Raw genomic sequence first — 24,938 nt, 5'->3', positions numbered from 1 at the left:
TATTCTCCATTGCACCACCACAGGTGCAATTAGTTCTGATATTGGCAATAATTAAAGCAATGCTAGCAACAAGGCCAGATCTACAAAGCAACTTAGGTACCTAAAAAGCTAGAGAAAATTTCTGAAAGTCTCCTTGGCGTTTAAATAGCTCATAAATCAGTATTTTTGTCTTGAACTGTGTTCCCATTGTAGGTGACAATATCCAAAAAGCATGGTGTAAAAATACATTACTTCAATATTTTTTAACTAAAGCTCAGTAAAGCGGATAGCTTATTGGTGTAAATATAAATTTTAACATGCTGAAGCTCTGACTGGCATGTCTTGCTGCTTTCTTTCATTTTTCTAATGGATGAAGCTATTTATGCGTTTGATCTCATCTGTGTATTGTCTATGCACTTTTACTATAAGCAATGCTGAACAGACTGTGATATTGCAGGCCTGAGAGCATCATGCACAGATCTTGTGTTTAGAAGATGATAGGTGGGAGTCAAGCTATAGTAGTGTGAATATTTTTATTAACTCAGTAGTTCTGGGTTAATTTTAGACTTGTGCTTAAAAATGTCTTTGACTAAATCTGCTGAGATAGCCCCTGACACTGCAGCTTGCTAGTTAGTGTGTGTACTGTACTGCTAGTCTGGATGTAGTCCTTTTATGGTACTTTATCTGGATGCTCTGGTAATGATGTACAGTTGGTTTGCTTCTTCCGTACTGTTGTGATTACCTCTGATTATATTCTGTATATCTTGCTTGTCATGCCTGTAGTAATTCAGAAGCAGTATCTAAATGGGATGTTTAGCTTTTCAGCTCTAAAGCGGAATATCTCAGACTTGAAATTGAGTACAGACTGAATCCCTTGACCCGTATGGAAGCAGCCTAATACCTTTTCAGTATTACTCTAATAACAGAGGTTATTAGTGTGTCTAACTGCTGTTGATTGTGTTTGTTTGTCCTTGTTATAACATCTAAAGGACAATCTTCATCATCATCATCTTTGTCTCTGATAATATGCTGCGGTATTATAGTGAAAATACCATTCTGTAACTAGCTGACACCTTTTTATGTTGTTCAGAGGCTAATCCCTTGACACTAATGCAGCTAGTTTAAAAATACCAGTTCTTTTTGATGATTATGTGCCAGTGTGGAAAACTGGTTTCCCACAGTCGTTTTCTTTGGCCTTAAACTGTTCTGTGGCCAGCTGAGATTTCTGTGGCTTTTGCTGCTCCTGAAACTACAAAATATTTTGGAAGAGAAAGGAATCATTAAATTGTAGACATAAATAGTAAATGAAAGAAAAATAGTAAGAGCCAGGTGGAGGATTAATCCTGACAAAACACTCATGGAGTTGTGAGTATGCCATCACTAATCTGTTACCTATTTTAAGTGCAAATGGGGGGCTGTATCTGTGATTCTTGCTTTAGCTTTGGTCTTCCAGTGCACTTCAAAATGGGTACACTTTACAGAAAGCGTAGTAGGAAAAAACGATGTTGGAATAGTTGCTTTTTAAAGCCGTGACTGTCAGGATGCTTTCCTATTGCCATGCCAGAGCTGTTTTACACTTGTGTAACTCTCTACCTCTTTTTTCATGCCAGATTTCCTTCCAGCTATTTGGGAGCGGCCTCTTTAAAACAACCTTTGCTGAATGCTTATTCTGTTTGCGTATCTGCTGAAACAGGCTTTTCCCAGTCACTTTTAATAGGAACTTACTCAGCTGTGGCTCTCAGTTGTGTTCATGAGTTTTCAACTCCCTTTTTTGCAGCAGATGACTTGGAATTACTTGCACTTCTCCAAATTGCAAGACCAGAAGAGATAGATGGCTGCTCCTAGCAACACTGACTGTAGCCCATCACTATTTCCCAGCCTAATTGTGCTGGCAAACATGATGTATATGCTCCTATGGTGTCTGCCACTTGAGAGTTAAGACCTTGCATCTCTGCTAGTGGAAGGGATCATGTGAGCGTTCCCTTGTCCATTTTACATTACGTGAGCCAGGTTGCATCATGCCTGCTCAGTGATGTGAATGCTAACCTGGCTGGCTCTGCCTGGGGTTAATTAGGGAACAGTTTCATAATCCTTTTTGCTTGGGAGAGTTGTGGACATGGTAACTGCTGGCTTCCTCTTGTGTGTCTGCAGTTCTCTGTGCAAGATGGTCTTCTGCGTTTGTGCCCAGGCCTCTGTGTGACTGTAAAACCTCAGCACTGTGAGCTAGTTCTGGGGGTCCCCATCTCCCTAGGATGCTACAAAGATGTCTGGAGTGCCCTGATTGCTAAAACTTATGGGACATCTTTATTTAATAAAAAGCATGAAGCTTCAGATGTTCCTGCTGGAAAGCTAGGACACTTTGCTATATACATTGTGACTGCCTCTAGCACTCTGGGCTTCCGCTTTCCCAGTCTCTTAAAGTATTTACATCGTACTCTTTATTGGAAGCATTAGTTCATATTTTGCATCTGTTTCTGCCCCACCCCTAGTTTTTGGGGGAGTTTTTCTGTTGTGGTTGTAAGTGCTTGGTAAATTAACTGAACTGTGTTCATTCTTGGAGTCCCCAAGAGCTTTTTGATTTAAGATTTAAGTTTCAAATCACTTTCTATTTTGTATTTGCAGAATGTAGCTATGAGTTAAAGCATCTACCCTTAAAGACTTGATCCTAATAAATCACATGCTTAGGAATTAGTTTAAAGATAACATTCCTAGCACTCATCACACAGTTGCAAGTACTAAAATCCAAAGCAATCATCCCCATCTTTCTTAGAGTAAGAGCTGCTCTTTTTTGCCATTTCTGTCTCCATTTGAGCTCACTTAAATGGTTCAGCTTACAGTCCCCTTCTGCCTAACCTTTTGAAATGCAAATAATGTAGTTTTTGAGCTGTCCTGTGCTCCATATTTCTCATATTAATGTGTTCATTAACTGAACTCTGCATTAATAGCCTAGATCTTAATGAAAAACATGGAAATAATTCTCCTATCTTTTAGCTTTACTTTGTGGCCTGCCATACTCTTTCTTTCTACTACTGTTCTCCTCTTCTTTTTTCCCCCAACTTCCCAGACTGGTAGAAGGGCTTTACCTGAAGTGGGTGATGGCCAGCCCTGGCTAGCCATGCATTTTTGATGGTCTCCTTTGCAAGCCCTCTCTCATGGTATTAGGGGTGAATTAATCTGTTGTTCTTAAGTTTTACATTACTGGCAATTTCCCTTGTTTTACAAGTCTGTTTACCCCTTTTCCCAAGTTCTCAAAATTAAAAGGAAAAAGCATTTTCAAAACTTGTTTCATACTTAGACACAAGTTATTTTTGAAGAGTTTTATAAGATCACTTTTTGCCTCCCTTCCTCAGGGGTGCTTCCTTTGCTTCCATCATCTGCCTCTCTGGCTCCATGGATGTGTCAGGAACAGAGACTCTTGCAGGTCGTGTGCCAGTCCAGATGCCTTTTCTTTCCAGCGCTTTTAGCATTAGCCATGCCCTGCCTAGCTCAGAGCTCTGTGCTATTTTTCTGTTTATTTCAGATTTGGGTAAGTGGCCTCTTTTACAGTCCTATTAGAGCTAGGTTGCTTGGCTTGATTATCAGAAACCTTTCATGTTCTGTCTCTGCCTAGCCAGTTAAGGGGTATGAAGCTAACAGCTAGTTTAAAAAACTTGCTAAGAAAGTTCAGTCACATTTAAGTGGAGACCACACATCTCATTCTCTGAGTCGCAAACAAACAGAAAATTACTGTAGATGGGTGAACTTTTTGAAATTTCCTGGCTCCTAAATTCTGCCTCAGGTGATTTGCTTTTCTTGTGGTTTAAGTGATCCTTTGATAATCATAAAATTATTTTTCTTTAATTTGACGTTATTGCCCAATTTCCTGAAGTGTAGAACTGGATGGCCTTAAAAAGCTCACAGATTAACTGGGTGGATGCTTTATAAAACAAAGCAAAACGCTTTTAGCTACACGCACGTTTACTTTCTCTCTTTCATTGCTTATAGTTATTTTCAGAGAGTAATTTTCCTTAAGCACAAATGATAAAATATATGTACCTGAATGTTGGCACAAAATAGTTGTTGCCCTTAAGTTGCCTCTCAGAGTGTCTGCGCAGGGATGACATTCATACCCGTATAATCACTTCTTTACTTTCTCTACCTGGGGGATTAAAAAAATCACCTGATTAAAAACGTTCCGATGTTGTAAGATACCTTATGTACCATGGGACTGACAGCCCTTTTGCTAGAGGAGTGTTGAGCTCCATCAGCTTCAGAGACTGAATCCTACCAGCTTTTCTCTGTTGTTTGTGTAGCATGTCATCTTCAGGTCACATTTTTGAGGAAATTTCAGTTACGTAAATTGTTTCTCTGCTAAAGCTTGATTTTTGTTTCTTATTCTTTGGTGAGATGCAGACAGTGCTGGTTTTGTCACTCTTCTGCAGCACGACCCAGTGGGGCGTGCTCTGCTCTGCAGGAGAAATGCAGCCTGCATCCTCCAAACAGCAGCTTTCCCCTTACCCCTGAGTCAGGTGCTTTGAAGACAGACGTGCTTTATGGCCTATTTTAGTCTGCTGCACTCAAACCATGCTTTAGTGGACCTTCAGAATAAGTGTAGTATAACACTGCTGAGCTGTAACTCTCTTCATCAATTTATAAGCATGACAGCATCTATTTAAGGCAGGAAGCTATAGCATCTGTCCATACAGAGGTCAGGGTGTAGCTATCTAATTGCTGCCATGCAACAAGAAAAAATTGCCAAATTAAAATTTGATCATTTCAAGTATTCCATTATTTGTTCTGTCATAAAATTTTTTGTAAGAGGGCTTTTTTTACTTTAAAGCAGCCTATTAATTTTATAAGAATGGTGACATCTGGGAGATTCCTTTTCCAGCCAAGTGGTAGGCTGGGCTGTCAAACCCAGTCTGCTGCTGATCAGGACAGGTAAGAGGGAAGGGTGTTCTGAATAACCAGAACACCTGGATAGTACAAGAAGATAAGAGACACTCCACCATATGTGGGCTCTCAGTGCAAAATGAGGATTGTTAGGAGTTAGGTCATTGTCATCCTTCTGAATCTGGAATAGCTTTTGCAGAGTAACTGGACTAATCCTGCAGTATACTCCCAACTGTGCAGAATGCAATTCTTTTACCATATAACCATTCCTCACCCTTCCTGAGCTATTTACCCTGTGAATACAGCCCCCTATCCCTCTTACCTGCCAGGTCTTGTTGCACATGTCCCAGGCATCCCCTCCCAAATGTAGCCTGAATCCTGCTGGGTGCTCTAGTAATTGTAGCGAGGACTTCGACAGAGCCTGTAAGGTGTGTAACCTTCTCCAGCAAGTGGAGATGTGTCCATCAGTACTGCCGGAAGGAGATGAATGGCTGCTAGGTTTGATCAGTTGTGCAGACTTCTTATAAATCTTACTGTGTTTGAGACTTGATCTTGTTTGTCAGACTTAATTGAAATTGGCCAACAAATGTGGGAGAGATTAGGGAGGCAGATGCATAATGTGAGCTTCAGAAAATGGATAAAATCCTGTAATAAAAACTATATGGGTTTCTCTTCTAGTTAAGAAGGAAAATTTCTATCTTTTTGTCTGCTTTTCATTTTAATGGGAAGTAAGCAGTGTTGGCATCTTATTTTTTGTTTTGCTTATTATTTTTAGAAAGTGTGGGTACACTTTTGAGAAGCTACTGGTAATAAAGGCGTTTTCAGTGAATCAGTCTCTTATGTGGAAAAAACCCACCCAAAAAGCGACATTGCAGGTAGCTATAAATGAAACTGATGTCTCTTATCCCTGAGTCTGCAGGCAAACCTTATAAGCTGTCATTAGTTAAGCACCTGTGTTGTGGAATATTACTATATACCTATATTTGCATTATTTTTTTATTATGTGTCATATTGCCGAGAAAGCAAAAGTTTCAGGCCTGAAGAGCTGGAGAGCTATATGTTGCATGGAGGTGGGTTTCCAGGGCACAAAGCAGATGTGTGATCTGTAGAGGAGGAGATTCTCTTTTAAATGAAGATACAAGTTTTTAAGATTATAAATGTGTTTTTACTAAAAGTATTGCTGCTTCAGCTCATTTCACAACCCATTTGTAATCAGTTGTTCAGACTGATGTTTGTTTTCTTGTATTAACGTAGAATTATGATGCCAGCAGTACTGGTAATGTAAATCACAGTGTTTCAGGCTTACCACTGTGCTTGCTCATGGTGAAATCATGACACAACTTCAGCACTTCTCTTGCACATAGGAACACAGATCTCCCTTGCTTTTTCTTTCATATGCAGAATATCTCTGATGTTTTCCCCTATTTTTGCTGGGTGATTCTAAGTAAATCTTTGCAAGGACTGAACAATAAGAAAGGAAGGCTGTCACCTGAAACAGTCACTTCCGTTTGCTTCTTAATATTGGAGTGTTGTTATTCCCTCACTCCTTTTGCAATGACTTTTGCTCAGAGAGTAGAACAAGGTGTAGGGCTGAAATCTTCTGTTCTGCATGATGATGCCTTGTTTGCAACTCCTCCTATTCGTCGACAAGAGATGTGTACTTAAAATGTCTTTTGAAAGATACAGGAGCTGTTGTGGCAAAAGTCAAATCCCTTCCATAAAAAGTATCCTGAGATTAATAGTGTTTTCTACCTCTTCATGCAAAAAAAAAAAAAAAAAAAAGCCTGCTTGGATGTGTCTCTTAATTCATCATTCTTACACCTCAGAGGGTGATATTTGCAAAGGTTGTAAGGAAGATATAATATTTTTGGTGTAAATTTAAATTTACTCATTGCTTATGTACATAGATAAGTGCATTTGCTTCTACGGCAAATAAGTTCTTATGATTTTCCGGCAGGAATCCTTCCTTCCTGAGTGTATGTAGCCTAACTGGAGGGACTAGGTACTGGGAGTTTTAATAACTTACTATTTTATTTTTGTCTTATTTTTATAACTAATTGCCAGGTGTTACAGAAGAGGAGAGGGCTGCAGAACTGCAGAAAACAAAAAGTATACCACCTGTAAACAGACTGACAGTGGATATTGTGGAACTGGAAGCTCTCAGAAAGTCTGTGGAGGACTTTTTCTGCTTTTGCTATGGTGGGTGCTTTGAAGTCTTCTAAATAGCTGTTCTGGATTTCTATATTTTTATTCCAGTTGGGAGGAAAGTACTGCATGATCTTAGCCTTCCAACTATACCGCTGTTAAGGTGGTGAGTTTAACTTTTAGTAGCTGATTCTAAAACATACACATATATTGGATAGTTTTCTTCTTGATGTGTTTTGTGGGATAGGGTTTGACATTATTGCACAGCACAGCCCATTTAGTTTTTTTTCAAGAAAGCTGCTGTATCTCAGTGGGTTCCAGTGCACATTAATGCGAGCACTACTTGGTTTCCTGTAGAGATTTGCATCTGCACCTTACTTTCGCTCCAGTCCTCTCCAAAGTAAAAAGTTTTATAAGGGGCTCGTCCTTTTGCTAACTTGAGTGCTCTTGACCTCAAAGCAATCTCATTTTTTATTTATTTTTTTTTCCTAGGTAAAGCTTTAGGAAAGTCAACAGTGGTGCCTGTGCCATATGAGAAGATTCAGAGGGACCAGTCTGCTGTGGTAGTGCAGGGCCTGCCTGAAGGACTTGCATTTAAACATCCAGCAAATTATGATGTTTCAACCCTGAAGTGGATTTTGGAAAACAAGTCAGGGATCTCATTTACCATCAAAAGGTTATTTGCTCTGTCTTGTCCTGGTCTGTCCACTTTGGTTTTGTACTTAAATTAAGTCCAATTAATTTTAATTTTTAATTAAATACATTGCAGCCTGTTTTTCTTAAACAGGACTGCTCTCTCTTTAGTGTTACGCTACCAAGTAGGTCATGATGTCTTTGCTAAAGCTATGGGTTTTTCTTTCCATATTTCCACACAGGCCTTTCCTAGAGCCAAAGAAACACCTAGGTAAGTTACTACTTACTCAGACTAAACAGAAACAGATCAGAATTTTAGTTTAGATAGCAATATAGATACAAGATTTGGTCATGTGGATAAAGTGGCAAACTGCAGAATTTCCTAGACTCCGAGTTGCCTTACTTATGGAACTATAACGTTTTCCTTTATGTGTTCTGCCATGAGCAACTAATTAGAGATAAAATTTGTTCTATTGCATCCTCCTCCTTTTACTGAATTTAAATTTAATGTGAATTGGATAGTATCCTAGGGAAAGGAGAAGTGAACTGATGGACTGCATTGCATTGTTAGAAGATGCTAAGACTTTGCAGCGCTCTGTGTTCCAATACGTAGCTGATTTGGGCATTTATATCTCATTTTAAAAATTGATTTAATCATCTGAAGTGGCTAGGTTGTAGTTCCTATGAAAGCTTCTATGTATTAAAAAAATCTGAGCTAGAGTGAGTTTTAAAAAACTCCACAAAGACTCACTTCTAGCTTAGAAGAAATCCTTTCTCCTGTTCCTTTCTTGGGATCATGTTGCTTTACTTGAAAATTCATATATGTGAGGATTTGTTTTATGAAGAGGATGAAGCAATCTCTATAGGAATGTAGACAAAAAAGAAAAGTTTCACTTTCTCAGGTCAAACAGCCAGAAGTCAATGCTGGATTAATAAAATTAGAAATGTGTTGCCTGTGCCTAGTAAGAAGACTAGAGAGTGGGAAATTACAGAGATTCTGGTAATAATATATTTGTATTGAAAATGCAAGGCAGGTTTTCAGTGTGGTAAATGACATTCTAAAAACATAATTTATTTGTTTCTAGCTGTAATTTAGGAGTAAGCTGAATCTCTGTAAAACTATCCATTTTCTTTTAGCAGAGTTTAGGTGAAAGACTTGTTTACCTTTGTTTCCCAAGATTTTCACTTAACATCATGAAAGAGAGCAGTGAAAAGCATGGTGAAATGCACATTTGAAGTAATTTTATATTCATGTTGCTTTATAGATTAATGAAGCAGTTTAATGAGATCTTTCCCTCATCTCTGTGAATACAGAAATTATGCACATATGCTTGTAAAATGTGAACAGGTTTTTGCTTTATGAAATCAATGTTACATTTTCAATTTGTATTTAAGGTAAACGGAGTACGGGAAATTCAAAGATTGTCTTTTAACTTTCAGGAGCTCATATGACAGATCCTTCACATTCAATTATACCTCCAGGTGGAAGGTGAATTTAAAATAAAGTAGTTTTTTGTATCAACTATGTATTTTCATATAGTTTATCTTTCTCTTGATGTGCTTTTTCTGTCCAGCTGACCTTTGGATAACTTTTGCTTGCCTGGGATTATAAAAAGCATGAAGCTGAATTTTCTCTTTCTTTTGACCATTATTTATGGGGAAACTGTTATGAATTAAACAGATGGCAAAGTTTCCCCTCGGTTTAATTAGCCCAATGAGTGTTCTTAATTCATAGTCTGTCAGTCAGGGATAAGTTTGTCATGTTTTATGATACGGCAGCAATGGGGAACAGATGTAATGTTGCTTCCTTCCCCCTCCTCAATTAAAAAAACTAAAATAAATTGTTTTGTTAGTAAATGAAGAGATTATATCTGGAATAAATAAAAAATTGGTTAATGTGAAAACAGGCATCAGTTTTCTGTGCTTCTGAGTTTGTTTCTCATTAAATGGTAAAAATGCTTTGAATATTGTATATGTCCTGAAAATGTAGGGATAGGAGATTCCTGGCAATTCCCTTGAGATAAATCAGATAAGCCAAGATGCGGGGCTTTTTACTTTTATGTTCCTAGTTGGAAAAAAGTACTGGGAGATTGATTTTACTTGACAGCCTGTAAAGCTTGAGGAACTTTCCAAAAATGTGATAATCGTTTTTTATAATGTCAATGTGCTTGATTTGTTTCTTTTTGTAGTTGTCCTCCTATTCAAGTGAAAACGGAACCAAACGAAGATTCTGGTATGTTCAAAATTTCGCATTTATTTGCAAAAAAATGGTCTGTTTCTGTTCAGAAGGCTGAATTTAAACGAAGATAGGAAGCTCCAAGAAAAAAAGCAGCAAAAAGCCATCCTTTTTGAGAAGAAAAACTTTTTCTTTCCTTAAAATTGTCCACTTTTCAATTGGATTTTTTATCAAGTATTGAATCTTAGCCAAATGTTTCCATTTCTAGAAGGGGGAGATTTATAGAATTTTGTACACTGAAGTAATTTATCTTTGTAAATATTTTAGTTTTAAGTGCAGAAGAAGATCCTCCTTTGGTTTTTATTTTGTTCTAATTAAAGATCACTTTGTCCCTAATGGGGAGTGAAAAACACTTTATTTGTTAATATTACTAAAATATTAAAAATGACAGAATGCCAATTTTCTAGCTAAAATGGAAATAAATAAATAATAAATAGCAAAAGGCATTATTTGTTGTTTAAAAAAAATGCCCAAGCATTCCTAAGTTCCCCTGCAGGTAGGACATGATCCTGCAAGGCACTGTGATCTGCAGCAGAGCAATGCTTAAGTGTATGCTTTGAGGTAAAGGCATGAATAATCCCATTAAAGCCAATGAGATGACAGGTGTGCTTAGAGATAAGCTGGTGATTTTCCCTTTTGTTGGGTTGGGCTACACTGCTCAGCATTTTGTATAAGAATTAAGTTTTTATATTTAGTCCCGTTTTTTGCTCTAGTTCTTTGTGCTTCGCAACTTTAAACTTGTGGCTTGGGAACCCTGCATGGTTAACATTTAGCTTAATGTGTGTGAAGAGTTGACTTGAGCTTTGCATCAAGTCAGTCCCAGACTCTTTCCAGTGCTGCTTTCTAGGCATTTTAAGTAAGTCTCCTTTTGTCGGCATGGTTTGAAAACAGTTTAGGGAATGCTGTGAAGGCTTATGGAGGGGATATTTCACTTGAAGGAAGCCAAGAGCAGTTGAGGACCTTTGGTGTTGCTCCATCAGCAGCACAGTTTGATGCAGACCATATCTGAACTTGGCTGTACAGAGGAGTGAGCAGGAGTAGGTCTAGAATTACTTTCAGCACAATGAGTGATAAAATAATTTTCTTCTTTTTTTTCTTTTTTTTTTTTTTGGCTGTGGTAATGGGCAAAAAGGAAGGAGACCATTTTTTTAAATTCTTAAGATCCAAGGTATCATTTTCAAGGATGTCTAGTTTGTAGGGAAGCATTTAATCCTGAATCCCTTCTGGTGGTGACCAAATTGAAACATAAGAAACCAGCAGGTTGTTTTAGCTCAACAGTTGCTTAGTGTCTCAGCACCTGAAAATCCTTTTTTTTTTCTTTTTTTGAATAGAGTCCAGTTAGGATCTTGGTGGGTGTTTTGTTTGGGTTTGTTTTTTGTTGTTTTTTTTTTAAGAATCTGGTTATTGGTTTCTATTTTTGATTCCTTTGTTGCTTCTACAGGAGTTGCTTTGGAAATGGCAACAGTAACAGTGAAGGAGGAATCGGATGATCCTGACTATTATCAATACAATATTCCAGGTAAAGATACTAACTTTCATATGTGTTTATCTCATGAAAGGGTTGATTGCTTAAGTGTTGCTTTCTCTGTGCCTCTCTTTTTACTTATTCTTGGTTATTAAATGTGCAATTATTTAGCTCTGATACAGTATTTCCATGGTGGCTATCATTTATTCTGAAGAACACCAAAAGAGCAAAAGTGTAACTTCAGCATACCCAATTCCGGGAGTCTTGAACTGCTTGGGTTTTTTTCTGAGGGTCTGTTATTCCACTCTTAATTCCAGTGACCTTTTTAAACAGGAAATAAACCATAATAACAATGCTGTCTAGAGCACATCTTTTCTTTAGTTTAAAGTTTCAGTAACTTTTATAGTGTATCTATCACTTTTCCTGTATGGAATGACCAATATGTGTCAAAATTGTCTTGAAAGTTTACTTATATAGACAAAGTGTAACAACATTACTGAGGTCCATGGCTTGGGCTCTGTGTATGTTTTAAGGTATCTCTCAGTTGGTTTGCCTCATCTCTACGAATCCAGTTAACACTGCAAGTTAACCTCAACTTGGAGAAAATAAATCATTATTTCTGTAGGTTGAAATGAATAATAATTAAGAAGTTATGTTTATAAATGGCAATATAAAATAACTAGAACCCTAAATTTATTATTTCAGCCTGTTTGCATTTGTCGTTAGGTTAATTGAGCAATACAGAGGAACACAGGCAAGCTGCCACGCATCTCTGAAGGATAGCTGCATGTTCAACAATGAAGTGCAGAACAGCACATCCTTTCATTTTGTAATATTATATATTATTGAGATAACATTTTTGTGCATGTTTAGACACAAAGATTCTTGAGATTATTTTCTAATGTGCTTTAATAACTAACTACGGGATTGTAGAATCAATATTCTCGTACTGGCATGTCTCAAGTAGTGTACGAGCACTGTTCAGAGAGATCTTAACTGTACAGCACAGCAAAATGTCACCACTCAAGTTCAGAATTGGAAAGGTGAATTCTCTGGTATTAGGATTATCTTTTCTTTGTATTTGTACGTTGCCTAGCCTCAGGGGATGGGGGTGGTTACAGGCATGATATAATGTAGTAAAAATAGATACTTTTTTAGAGACAACCTAATCATTGTTCCTTCCAAAGCCAAGTCCTGTCATCTTTTTGCTTTTCAGCCTCTTGTGGCTTTCCATTTCATGCATAAAAACAATGTCAGAATTTGGCCAATAGCCCAAAGTGTAATCCAATGCCGTTTGAAGAGAGTCTGTACTGAAATCGCTTCCTTACAAAATAGTAACCCATTGTACTGCAGCATGTTTGAGCTAAAAAATCCCGTTTATACAATATGTTTCCATAGTGAAGTCTAAGCAATGTGGGTTTGGGGGGAGGAATTTCTGCTGTCTTTTACAGAACCCTAAATTTAAATCTTCTGATGGGTGAAGAGCACTATATATCTCTTTCAGATAAAATGGTGCTCAATTAATAACTCCCCGTTTCTCCCCTCTCAGTGTAGTCCTCCAAACCTGCGTTTGAAACCAGACAAAACCAAGTGTGTTGGTAGAAGTGATGGGGTGCTGTGAGCTGAAAGGGATGTTACCGTGTCCGGTCATGCTGCTTTCCCCAGAGTAAAGCAGCTTCCCCTTCATTTCTTCGAGTTGCTACCACTCAGATTCAAGCCAAAGGTTGTACAAAGTGCAGAGAGCTATAAATTCAAGAGGACTATAGGGGGTTGTGTGTGCATGATGTTGCTGTGCAGGGAAGTGAACCTTAAAAAAGTGCAGTTATCCTGAGGTGTGTTCCTGAGGAATGACGCAAGTCTGCCCAAGCATTGCCTTTGTAGAGACGTGCTACAAAATAAAGAAAATGGCTACGGTCATAGTTCTTACTAAAAATACCCTACAGCAAAAGCTGGGCTTATCAATTTATGAGAAGAAACAACTTAACTGTTAGAGAACAGCAATGTGCCTGGGGCTTTCTGGAGAAAATGATTTACTGGTGAAATTTCATGGTTATTGTTTTTCTCTGAGTGTTTGCTTCCTCTCACAAATCTGTAATGCTGACCAAAGCGCTGTGTGCAAAATTCTCCTGTTAATCAAACAGGGGAAAAATTATACCTGTAGGTGGACGTTCTTTTCATCTCTTGTTATCTCATAGAATGTTGCAGTGTTTGGATGTTGCCATGAGTTAATACTGTATTACTAAATTTAGAAATGTTTTAGGAGTACACAGTGAGAAGACTGGGAAATAGGGACTTCAGCCATCAAAAACTTCATGTGGGTGTTTTGACAGAGTATTAGAGGCAATTTTCCATCAGTGGGCACTAGCAGTATGGCAGTGTGTGGTTTTTTTTTCCAGTATCCTGGACAAATGTGAAGGTCACTGCAGTGTTAAATGCTTTGGGTGATATCAAAGACAACCTGTTCTGGAAGAAAGGTCCAGACTTTGACTATTGACTAAATGAGGAAGAGGACTGAGCAGAGACCTGCAGGACTAAATAATGCATACTGGAGCATTCCAGCTATCATAGTTGATATTCCTGCATATACCTTACCTATAAGTACCAGTTATTAAGGCTCTTACAAAAAGAAATGTTAGTTAAAATGCTGTTCTTAGTTTAGTAGTTGAAATGTGGTTTAGTCCTTGAACTGTGGTTTGTACTTTTAGATTAAGCATATTAATATGCTGTGGGAATATATCCATGGCTGTTGCAGAGAGTCCGGCATTGATTTCTGCCAGACCTCCAGACCAGCTGAGTATGTGCAAGGCCTGATCCTAAAGCCAAGTAGCAGGGCATGTGTTCTGTACTGTGTTGATGCAAATACATCTTTGTGCCTGTAAATCCTCCTAGCTTCTATACCAGTTTCCTTGCAGATGAGAGACTGTTCAGCTGATGCATAAATGTATTGGACAGTAACAGATAGGTATCTTGGCTTCTTAACAGAAGGCTGTCCACAAGACCCAGGCTATCTTGATGGCTTTTGATGGAAAAAATGAGATCAAAATATCAGTGCCAGAGTGAGAACAGCTCTGAATGAATTAACAGAATAGAATTAAGAGCTATACTTTTTTTTTTTTTAATTTACAAAGAAGCAGGAATACATGAAGAAAATTTCTTGAGGATATGTACCACCTCCAATCCTCTTCATCAGCACACAGTAAAGCAAGCTTTTTGGAGACATAGCCCACGCAGAACCGAGTACTTTGCTGACTAAGGATCAAACATTTCCTGAAAGAGGCATGTTATCTTGTCAATTTTGTGGATGCAAGTCTTCAGTTACCACTGATGCCTTGAAGTTAAAACCAAGAGAACGAAAAGCAGAAGGAAAAAGCTGTAAGCAGTGCATCCTGTGAATTGGCTGGTTCAGCTTACAAACTGTTGTCTAATGAACTGACTGGTTTAGCTTATAAACCACTCAGAAGTGAGTAAAAACTGCCTAACATCTTTTCTCTTTAAAACACCATGTGGTTGAACAGTGCAGTTTTGGAATTTCTGGAAATGTTAGCGAGGCAGTTAAAATACAGGACATTTATCCAAAACCAAATGAGATTGAAAATATTTTCTGCTGGAAAAAAAGCCCCAAATGGGAATGTAAACTGTGTTTTTATTCTCACTCTGGAACACTGAAAATCATGAATGTCTTTTAGTATGTCTCTAACAACAAAATATTTGTCCTTTGGCGATCTCCCAGAATACTAGAAGTAATGTCCATTTTAATGGGGCTAAAACTGTAAAGCTAGGCTGGCAGAACTCTAACCACCATAATGTAAGAGTCAGTGTGTTGATACTATCTCAAACCAAGAAATTGCAGAGAATATATCGAGAAAACAAGAAAGCACAATGTTGTGCTTCCTAAAGGCATTCTGATATTACCCTGGTAATTACATATTGTTCACATTGCTACCATCTGTGTAGCGAAAAAAAAGACCAGAAAAGTGAGCATTGCTGATGATGCTAATCCATGAGATGATAAATCCATTCCTTCTGCCAAGTGGCACAGGTTTGTCTGTGTAGTGTTAGGACATAATCCATTAGAAACTGAGGCTGAGAGATTTGATCTCAGTGTAAGTAAATGGTTTGCTGGTGCGTAAGCAGAAGGAATAGCTGTGACTGTCGAGGGAATGACATCTACTCTTGTTTTTAAAGGAATTGTTAGAATGTGAAAAATTACATATTTGTAACAGGCATTACAGAATTTTATGATTTATGGCGACAGCCATCTTTAACAAAGGTTTCACTTCAATGCAGAACCCCAGCCCAAGTACACGATTTAGGTGTAGTGGTCTGTTAGGTATTTATCTGCTCATGAAAGACCAAATTTTAGTCTGAGTGTTACAGAATTTCTAAGTGTCTTTGTTGCATAGCAGAGTTGGCTCTTAGCTGAAGAGCATAATTGGTGCTTTTTCTGATACGAGGTGATATTGCTTAGCTCTGCCTACAAATCTTAAGTTCAGACTCCAAGACTTAATCATACTGCAAGATTTTACTTCTAATGTGTCCTGTGGTTTTAGTAATTAAATCTCCCACCTTTGTGTCCATCCTTCCTCCTGCATCCTACCTGCTGCAGTGGAATTAAATTCTTCTATCTTGAGTTTTCTTCTTTTTTTCTTTTTTGTGATTTCCTCGTACTTTTATTCCTAGATGGAACTTCTTTTGATCTGGTTACCACTGTACTTGTTTTTTGCTCTTCTTAGTTATGTGATGTGTGTGTATCTGCCTGTTATGTGCATGAATGCAGTAAAGTGGAATTGTATGTGCTTTTGCTAATATCTCCTGGTGGCAGAACTTTCAGATTTCTTTTAAATTTAATTTTCTAGTCTTTACTAAATTAAGCTAGCAGAGTATATTGTTTTACACTTTTTAATTCCTGAAACAATTTTTTCATACTGTTTTTTCTTCTGTCAAAACTTCATAATATGAAAAAAAAAAAGCTTCACGTTTCATAAAATAATCTGTGTGGGTCACTTTTAAAAAGTCTGATGGATTTACTGCATGTATATGTAGTTTTTTATTGACATTAACAATGAAGGAATTGAATTCTCTGTGCTTAATCCCAAGGGCTTGTAAGCCTAGTAGGTGTATCTTTTTAACTAGAGAAATCTTTCTTCAAGTTTGAATGTGTCAAAGACTCCTATTTTTCCTTTTTTATTGTGCGACAGCATGTATTTGGCATGAAGATAATGCAGTATAGAGACTACTGCAGAGTATGTAGGTAAAACAATCCTGTCAGGATTTCTGAATTAAGGAGTAAACACAAAAATATGTGCTTATAACAGGATATTTGCTTATAATGGGATGCATGATTCTGTGTGTCAGTGCGTTATGAATTATAATAATTGCATGTTCTGAAGAGTTCTTAGGAAATGACACTCCCGTTTGGTTGCATACACTGAATATGCTGGTTTAAATAAAAACAAATTTAGTCCACGGAGTTGTTTTCCAGCACAGCCAGGGAGGCTGTGTTCTATTCCCACTTGCCCATAACAGTTGCAAATCACACTATTTGGATGAGAATTTCTTCTCGTGTGGCCTAGAGCACCACTGATGTCTCGGGCTTCTGCCTTGCTTCTTTGCCTCCCCTTGCTTTTTCCCATCTTTGGAATATGGTCTTGACTGTGCCAGTACCACTTTCTGGAGCCGTGTTTTGAACCAAGTCAGGGAGCTTTTCTGAGTTAGAGACAAATAGAAAAAAACTCAAACACACCCCAGCAAAGAAAAAGTGGCAGGAGCAGGTTAAAACAGCACTTATTGAAAGAAATGCATGTAAAACAAAGAGCCTTGTATAGGTTCCTCACTTGAAATCCTGTTAATTTAAAATCCTTTTGAAAATCTGAGCAATCAAACTAGGCAGAACTGTCTAAGCCAAACATTGTAACCACCTAATAGTTATGTTTTTCTTCTTAAAATTTAATCCCTAAATAGTAATTTTCTTTAATAACTCACAGTATTTGATGCTGTACATGTACTTTCAGTTGACTGAAATACTCATAAAGTCTGATTGTGACAACATTCTTTTTTATCTTTTCTTACTGTGTATATGAAATAATGAGTTTGAAATATTTCACTTGCCTTATTAGTTAACAGTAGATTTTTCTGTTGTGAAGCTATTGGTATTTGTTGTTGATACACTTTTAAATGTACCTCTAAATGGCCATAATTTCGGGAGTGGGGGGTGGGGGGTGGTATATGATCTTCTGCAGATTGCTTTTGCAAATGAACACAGCAACGATTTGATTTACACAGAACAATTAGTCCAAATCCTTCAGTTCCATTGAGTCCTATACATTCCTATATGCCACACATAGGCTAGTTTTATATACCTATCTCTGTGGTATAGAACGATCTCTTGGTCAGTGTGAAGCCATTTGTGCTGCAAGCAGTTCACTCCTTTCAGTATAACTGCAGGAGTGCCAAAGTGTTAAGCAGTAGGATTTTAGGGGTGTTAATTTAATCTTTTAAGTGTCATTTGTGTGCTGCTTTCTGCAGCGGCCTTTTTAAAGCAGTCCATATATAGCCATCAAAAGAGCTGTTGTGATGAAAAGCAAACAACCTTGAAGTGTTGTAAATTATTTTAATCTTTCTGAATTTGTCTATTTAATGTAGGTAGAAATTTTAAAGTCAAAAAGGACTCCCTAGGAATACAAATTTTAACAAACAGGAGGATTTAGCTGATTAAAAATTCATTGGAAAAAGGCAGAACCATCAACATTTCATGTTTTAAAATTAGTTTATTAACACCAAAAAAATGGAAAACCTGCTGTTCTGCATGAGTCTCTGACTGTTCAGTAGTCCAAGAAATGCACACCCCTGCCCTTAGCCCCTCAACTTTTTTATTCTGTTGAACTGGATGAGTAAGGATTTATGTATTCTTAATATTTCACATGGTCTTTCCTAAGTTCAACATTACAGAAAGTATGAAATTCTATATGATATATGAAGTTAAGAGTTATTTAGCAGATTCCTCTATGGACTGGGAAAATGTGTTTGTTGTGAGACACAATTTAAAAGCCATTCTCTTTGTTCCCAAGCAGGCCCTTCTGAAACATCAGAGATGGATGAAAAAATTGCTCTTGCAAAAAGTTACACAGGTAAATCTTTTAGTTGTATTTTTCTCACATCTGTTTTGGGAATTGAATGTGTGAGTTGTACTTCTGAAAGCTCTGCTTCCTTGATTTGAAGTAAGAGTTAGGGTATTGGAACTTAAACTTCAACAGAAGCGAAAATTTAAGTTGCCTTGATTTTCAGGTGTCCAAGCAGAGAGACATACAGAAGGGAATCTCCTTTCTTTCCTAAATTCAAAAAGGAACATCAGGTTGATCATGAAATTCAGTCTGTTTCATAACTGGTTATAAAGTTTAGTAAACTTCTGCTTATGTATTATGAGTACAACTTGATCATTTTCTTTCAGCTGTGTATGAGGTGAATGGCTATATACAGAACAAAGTATATGGTAAGTCTGTGTTTAGTGGATGGAGTTCCTTACTCCTCATATACTTACTATATATGAACAATATCCGAAATAAATTTACTCAAAAATTGTACATTTCTTTTCAGCTTCTTACAATCTGTATTAAAAATACTAGTTTTACCATTTGCAAACACTAGAAAATACTGATCTGCATTTCAACCTGTGAATTTCTTTATAATGTCAAGAGTGCTCCCGCTGTCATGAATTTAAGATTCAGAAATTGAGCCTTCTGTATGTTGTTCATGTGAACGTTATAGTTCTGGAATTTTCTCTTACAAAAATCGTTGCTTTGAATAGTCAATGTTAAAAGTTCCTTTTGTGTTTTTATTACGGTATGTTTTTTACTTTATATTTGTCTAGAGGAAGCCACCAGGGTTCCGACTGCAGTGAAGGAACAGATGTGGAAATACCAGTACAAAGTTAGAGATATGAAACGTTTTTCATGAGAATAATTTAACATGATTGGAAATTATTTTACAGAAATATTTGAAAAGATGGCACTTTAAGTTGCACATCTTCTCCAACCATTCTCTTTCCACATTTCCACAAGGTTGGCTTCTGGGGTTTTTGTTTTGTTTTGCTTTTAATCTCCCAAATCATGCTACTCTGTGGCTTACTACAAGCAAGTTGTGATGGGAGTCGTCATTCTTTTAAATCATAAATTGCATTTGTAAGGTGCTTGTCACCCAACATCTAATGTTTTGACATGATGTTAAAAGTACTGCAGCTAGTTCATTCTAGGCACCTGACTCTCAAACCCGAGTTATGAGTATTTTTTGGATTTTAAGGCCAAGTTAAGCTAGCAGCAATACTCATTCTTGCAAATCTCATTAGTTTTGCTTTGAAGGTAAATATCACCATAGTTAAGGGTACCATTATATGAAATTTAAAAGCATTTCTCTTGATAAAGGTGAATATAGTTCTTTGCTCTTGCTGACTGTACTATTAACTCTACTTATTTGAGAAGAAATAATCTAGGTACTCTATTTTCCTAAGCCTAATGCCTCACCATGAAGAGAGAGCCTGAGGAAAGGGAAGTGTGATATGAAACGACCAAGACTCTGACTCTGCTTTGTTTTTGACTATGTAGAATTTTATAGCTACAGATGCTGAGTGTGGCCCTTTGTGTCAGAATATGGTGTTGTTACACACCCTTTTCTTAAAGCTGATCTCCTTTACGAGTTTCTGTAAGAGATATGCTGAAAGTTGCACCCTGATTTTGCTGAATAGAATAAACCTGTTGTTCATGAAGGTTAGTATTTATGAAAAGGTCTATAGGTAGTGATTTCATTTGTTGTTTAAATAGGCATACAGAATAGGCAGTCTTGTCTGGATTCTGTAAAATAAAATTATTTATTGCTAATCCTCACAAAAATGAGTAAGAAAAAAATTGATGACAGTGTTTGGATTTTATGAAGCCTTTGGTGTATATCCTAACTATTATTAAAGAAATACATATAATAGGCATCTAAAGTTCTTCCAAAAGTTTGTCTGAAAGCTACAGCCTGTGATGCAGATTTGCAGAAATGATTGTTTTCTGTAAAGAAAAACATTAGAGGGATGTACAAACTTATCTGTTGGTATATATCACTGGGGGTTTTCGCTGTTTTTCCCCTCCAGTAACCTTGACAAGATGGTGAAAAAGGAAGTGGCAAAATTAACGTGTGCCTGGAATCTCTGAGATTAGGTGTAGCTGATAATGGTGTCTGAGGTCTTAGTGATATTGGATGAGTAGGGAGCATGGTGTGATTGAAATTCAGCAATCAGAAAGTTAAGGTTATGTGCATCAAAATAAATTGCTTTAAACTGAATGAAATCACGTTTGAGAAACTGGAGACAGTGCCAGTGAATGACAACATTTAGAACTGTGAAGGCGGCTGCTGCTTAGGAGCTAAGATCAAAAAATACCTAGTGATGATATTTTGTTTAAAAAAACTTACTTTAGAGTTTAAACCAGTTGGTTTACTATGACTTAAGAAGAAATGTCCTACCTGGGAGTTTTCTTCCAGAACTTTGTTACCATCTGCTTTGACATTTTTGCATGTTTCTCTTAATTATGACAATTTCTCAGGGATTTGGTACTGGACTAGATGGACCATTTGCCAGTCTTTGTGGCTGTTCTTAAATTTCCAAAAATTGTTTGGTTTGGTTTTGGTTTTTTTTTTTTAAACTTTTCCGATGCTCTCAAAAAAGGCTCTAAGAGAGCAGTTGATGTGGTAGTTATTTTTATGACCATACTTTATGTTCACATCTACTGAATGACCATTACCTCCTAATTCTTTCCTTTTGTTGTGCTTTGCATTTGCTAGTTACCTACCCAGCACTTACTCTGAATTAGATCAAAACTTCATACTATGCTTTCCATGAACTAGATGATATATTTGACATAGTTTGAATAGACTCCAGTTAAGGTGTCTCAGTAGATACTGCTGAATCTCTACTCCACATGACATCATGTGAAGAGCCTTTGAAACAGAGATTCCTTCAGACTTGCTCCCAAAGTGATATCATACTTCCAGCTTACAGAGATCTGAAAGAAGATACTCTTCAAAATGCACAAGCGCAGCATTACTCTGCCAGAATAATTAAAATATATTCCTTCATACATTGCTACTTAGTTTTGAAATAGTTTCCAATACAATTACCTTCACTTTTTTAAACTTTACTGCAGTTAAATGCAAATTTCTCTTTCTCCCACCAAGTATTGATAAGCCTAATCCTATTTATTATGTTGGTGCGAACTGCCCCAACAAAAGCATTGTGTTTATGAATTTCCCTCTCGTTTTTCACTGCTGGCCTTCCAGCCTGTTATGGAAATCATTATAGTGCAACAACTGTGAGTCTGTATAAATGGTAAAGACATATATCTTCTGTAGGGGCACACAGCCTTTGTTTATATTTTCAGTAATCCTTGATAACAAAGGGAAAATATTTATGATTGTATTAATCCTATTAAGCCAAGAATAAGGAATTTCCCACTGTCATTAACACCAACTCTTCACTGCTGTACACACAATTTAGCAAGTATAATCCCCACCTCCTTACCCTTGTCTAGAATTCCTTAAAGGCTTATGGTAAAATATCTTTGTTTCTGTTTTTGTTGCACACTGTGCAAAACGTTTCAGTGAGCCAGGGGGCTTCTTTGACAAGTGTTAGTTTAAATACAGAATCACAGAGTGTTTGCTTAAAAATCTTTTCTGTGACCATCATTCAGCAGTCCTGTTTTTCCCCCTTCAGATTCTTCCCAGCATGCCCCTTCAGAAACAAGTGAGGATCCCGAGGTCGAGGTCACCATCGAAGGTTAGTTCTCCAGTGCATTGATTTCAGTCCGTTGGGCATTTTTATGTCCAAACAATGTTTTACAATGCCTGCATTACTTGGTACTAAATAAATAGAATTATGTGCCAGTGTTGACTGCTGTTTGGATCGTGCACTGCTTGGTAAACATAACTAGTCCAGAAGTTTTATAAAACCGCAATATACGGAAACATATTTGACTGACTGGGCTGGCTTTGAAATGATGCGTGACAGAGATTTGCATCTTTCACATATTTTTCAAGCGTTGGTAATGAAGGATACTCATTATTTAGCAGCCATTAATTTAGATTTTAAAAAGATTTTACAACATTCATTCTGAAGAACACGTTTTATAAGCACACTGTAGTTATATAAAATATCTATTTAACAGTAGGTTCTGGGAAGAATTGTACCAAACAGAAATGATGTGTTACAGGTGTTGTAAGTGAAGCTTCAATTTATTTGTCTAATATCAATAAATATGAGATAGAAACCTTTATACTTACTTCCTCCCTTTCTCATCTGAATGGCACTAAAGCCACTAACCAGTGTCCATGTTGTTTTCATGTTAGGATGTTGGTTGGAAGTCAGCTGTATTTCTTGTATTTTTGAATTACATGTCCTATAACTGCTTTAAAACAGTTCTGAGATTTGGCTTTTGTAACGCTTGCTTCTGGAATGGGTAAGATTAAGACCACCAAATTAGCTATTTAGAAATTAGGTAGTACATTTAAGGACAAAGTTGACACTTCTAGCATTACATTCACCTTTTTATAACCCAGCAGTAAAATAATTCTTACGTTACCTCAACAGAAGAGGTAATAAGAGAATAGACATTAAGTTCTGTGTATATGTAAAGGCCTTTACCACAAAAGTAAAAGTGCTCTGAAAAGGTTTTCTCTAACAGAATATAATACAACTGCATAGGTGCAAGAGATGTCAATGTGTAATACTATTCTTCCTATGTAAACTGGGCAGATGCTATTCTGTATGTGAAATTAACTTTAATTTTCTTTGTCTGCTTTAACCATTTCTTTTCTCTAAGGTTGCAGATATTGGTAATTGGACAATCTTAAAAACTCATTAAATGGTAGGGAAGATAGTGTTTTGGATTGGGAAGTGACTTGCTAAGTAGCAGCTCACTGAAAAATAACCTAGGGTTTGCAGTTTTCCCCCTCTGTCTGTTTGTGTGTGTTTGAGGTAGAACTGACCTGTTCAATGAATTTCAGTTATGTCCATCAGTTTTACATAGGTTTAGCACCTTTGAGCTCTTCAAGATAAAACTTAGGTACTGTGTTTCAAGACTTATTAGTGGAACGATACTTCCAATTAGATAAAAAGTGTAGTCTGTGTCTGCACAATTTATTTCCTGAATTCTTTTGCTGTTGTGTGGTCATTTTGTGATCATGATATGTACAGTCGTGTTTCAGAGCACAATATTGCTTTCCTTAGGAAGTACATAAGAAGCTTTGGTTTTTGCCATCTTATGCCTTGTGCTGGCTCTCTTATGCAAATTGTTCCTACACAGGTCAGTAGCTTTCTAAAGTTACTCAGATAAGTAATTCGTTGCAAAATGTGATGCTCTGATAAAGCACAGTTCATTATTTGCATTAGAGCTTTGAAATTCAAAGCAGTTCTAATGTTGCACATGAGTTCTCTGGACTTTAAAATAGTGATATTTTTATGTTTCTTTAAGATGATGACGACTACTTGCCCCCTAACAAGAGACCGAAGAATACCGAGTCAGCTAATGAAGCTGCCAATACTGGGAGAAGAAAAGTGAGAGAGTTCAATTTTGGTAAGATAAAAATTAGAGATTGTTTTGTCTCTCTGTTTTGTTTTATAAAAAGGTATTAGACAATTTCACACTGCAGGAGTGAGACACACCAGTGTGCATATTCATTTAAGAGCGTAGGGCTCTTTGTAGATGTATTGCAGCAGTGTAATCATCATCATAGGCTACCTCTGTTGTTTCTCATTATTCAAAGTGACCATCTGAATAGACACTGCAAGTAATTTAATAAAATAAAAAAAAAAGTCTAGATTTTTGTCAGCTGATTTCTTGGACAAGAAAATAGACTGAATTTACTAGTGTACTGAATTATGGCAAACTAGAGGTCAGGAGCCGGTCAAGCTGGTCTTTATTGATACGTGCTGTGAGCAATGAAGATGTGCTGAGGGCAGCCACATTTGGGAAGGTAAGCAAATGACCGTTATGCCGAGTGAGTAGCCTGCCTTGATCCCTGTGGACACACAAAAAGTTGGGGTCTTTTTGGTAGTGTTCTTTCATGATGCCTTATGTAGAGTTCTCACTGCAGAAACGCATCCACACACTGTAGTTATTCTGGTTAAAAATACTTCCCATGTGATTTGTTGCAGCCCCATACCTCTCCTTTATTTCTTGTTTTGGTTTGGTTTCTGGGCAGATATCGTATGAATCTGTGTACTTCTGTAAGGTTCTGAGCCATCAGGAATATGTCCTTTGGCACAATGTTTGAGATGTTTATTAGGAATGCTGGGATTTGAGGTCAATTGAAAAATCCCCATGGAACCTCTTCAGAAATCTGTTTTGCATGAAACATGTTATTTCATGCTAATTTCATCAAAAATGAATAAAACATTGTTGAGAGCTCTATTCTCAAAAGATCATTAATACTAATAGGCAGTTCCACATGTAGCATTAGTTATGTTTTGGTTGGATCAGGAGAACATAATGACAACATTAGTAGAGGAGAAGATTGAGCAGTTAATACTACAGAAGTGTTTGCTAGAATATAGTCCCTTAGTCGAAAATGGCACCTAAG

At 37.1% G+C, this 24,938-nt stretch overlaps 1 protein-coding gene across 8 annotated transcripts in view; it reads left to right on the top strand.

Annotated features, from left to right (window-relative positions):
* GTF2I (general transcription factor IIi) overlaps nt 1-24,938 on the top strand; it is a 79,653-nt gene that overhangs the window by 18,214 nt on the left and 36,501 nt on the right. For 5 of the 8 annotated variants that reach the window (XM_075032451.1, XM_075032445.1, XM_075032446.1 and 2 more), the window contains exons 4-13: nt 6,916-7,050; nt 7,489-7,672; nt 7,872-7,900; nt 9,070-9,118; nt 9,819-9,862; nt 11,307-11,384; nt 18,398-18,457; nt 18,778-18,819; nt 22,075-22,137; nt 23,831-23,932. In XM_075032451.1, the coding sequence (XP_074888552.1) occupies nt 6,916-7,050; nt 7,489-7,672; nt 7,872-7,900; nt 9,070-9,118; nt 9,819-9,862; nt 11,307-11,384; nt 18,398-18,457; nt 18,778-18,819; nt 22,075-22,137; nt 23,831-23,932 (786 nt within the window). The remainder of the gene's footprint in view (nt 1-6,915; nt 7,051-7,488; nt 7,673-7,871; nt 7,901-9,069; nt 9,119-9,818; nt 9,863-11,306; nt 11,385-18,397; nt 18,458-18,777; nt 18,820-22,074; nt 22,138-23,830; nt 23,933-24,938) is intronic. The other 3 variants (XM_075032447.1, XM_075032449.1, XM_075032448.1) reach the window with 3 other exon arrangements.

This window comes from Buteo buteo, chromosome 7, assembly GCF_964188355.1.
Source record: "Buteo buteo chromosome 7, bButBut1.hap1.1, whole genome shotgun sequence".
NCBI lineage: Eukaryota > Metazoa > Chordata > Aves > Accipitriformes > Accipitridae > Buteo > Buteo buteo.
The sequence above is the reverse complement of the archived record's forward strand: the minus strand, read 5'-3'. Positions and strand labels throughout refer to the sequence as shown.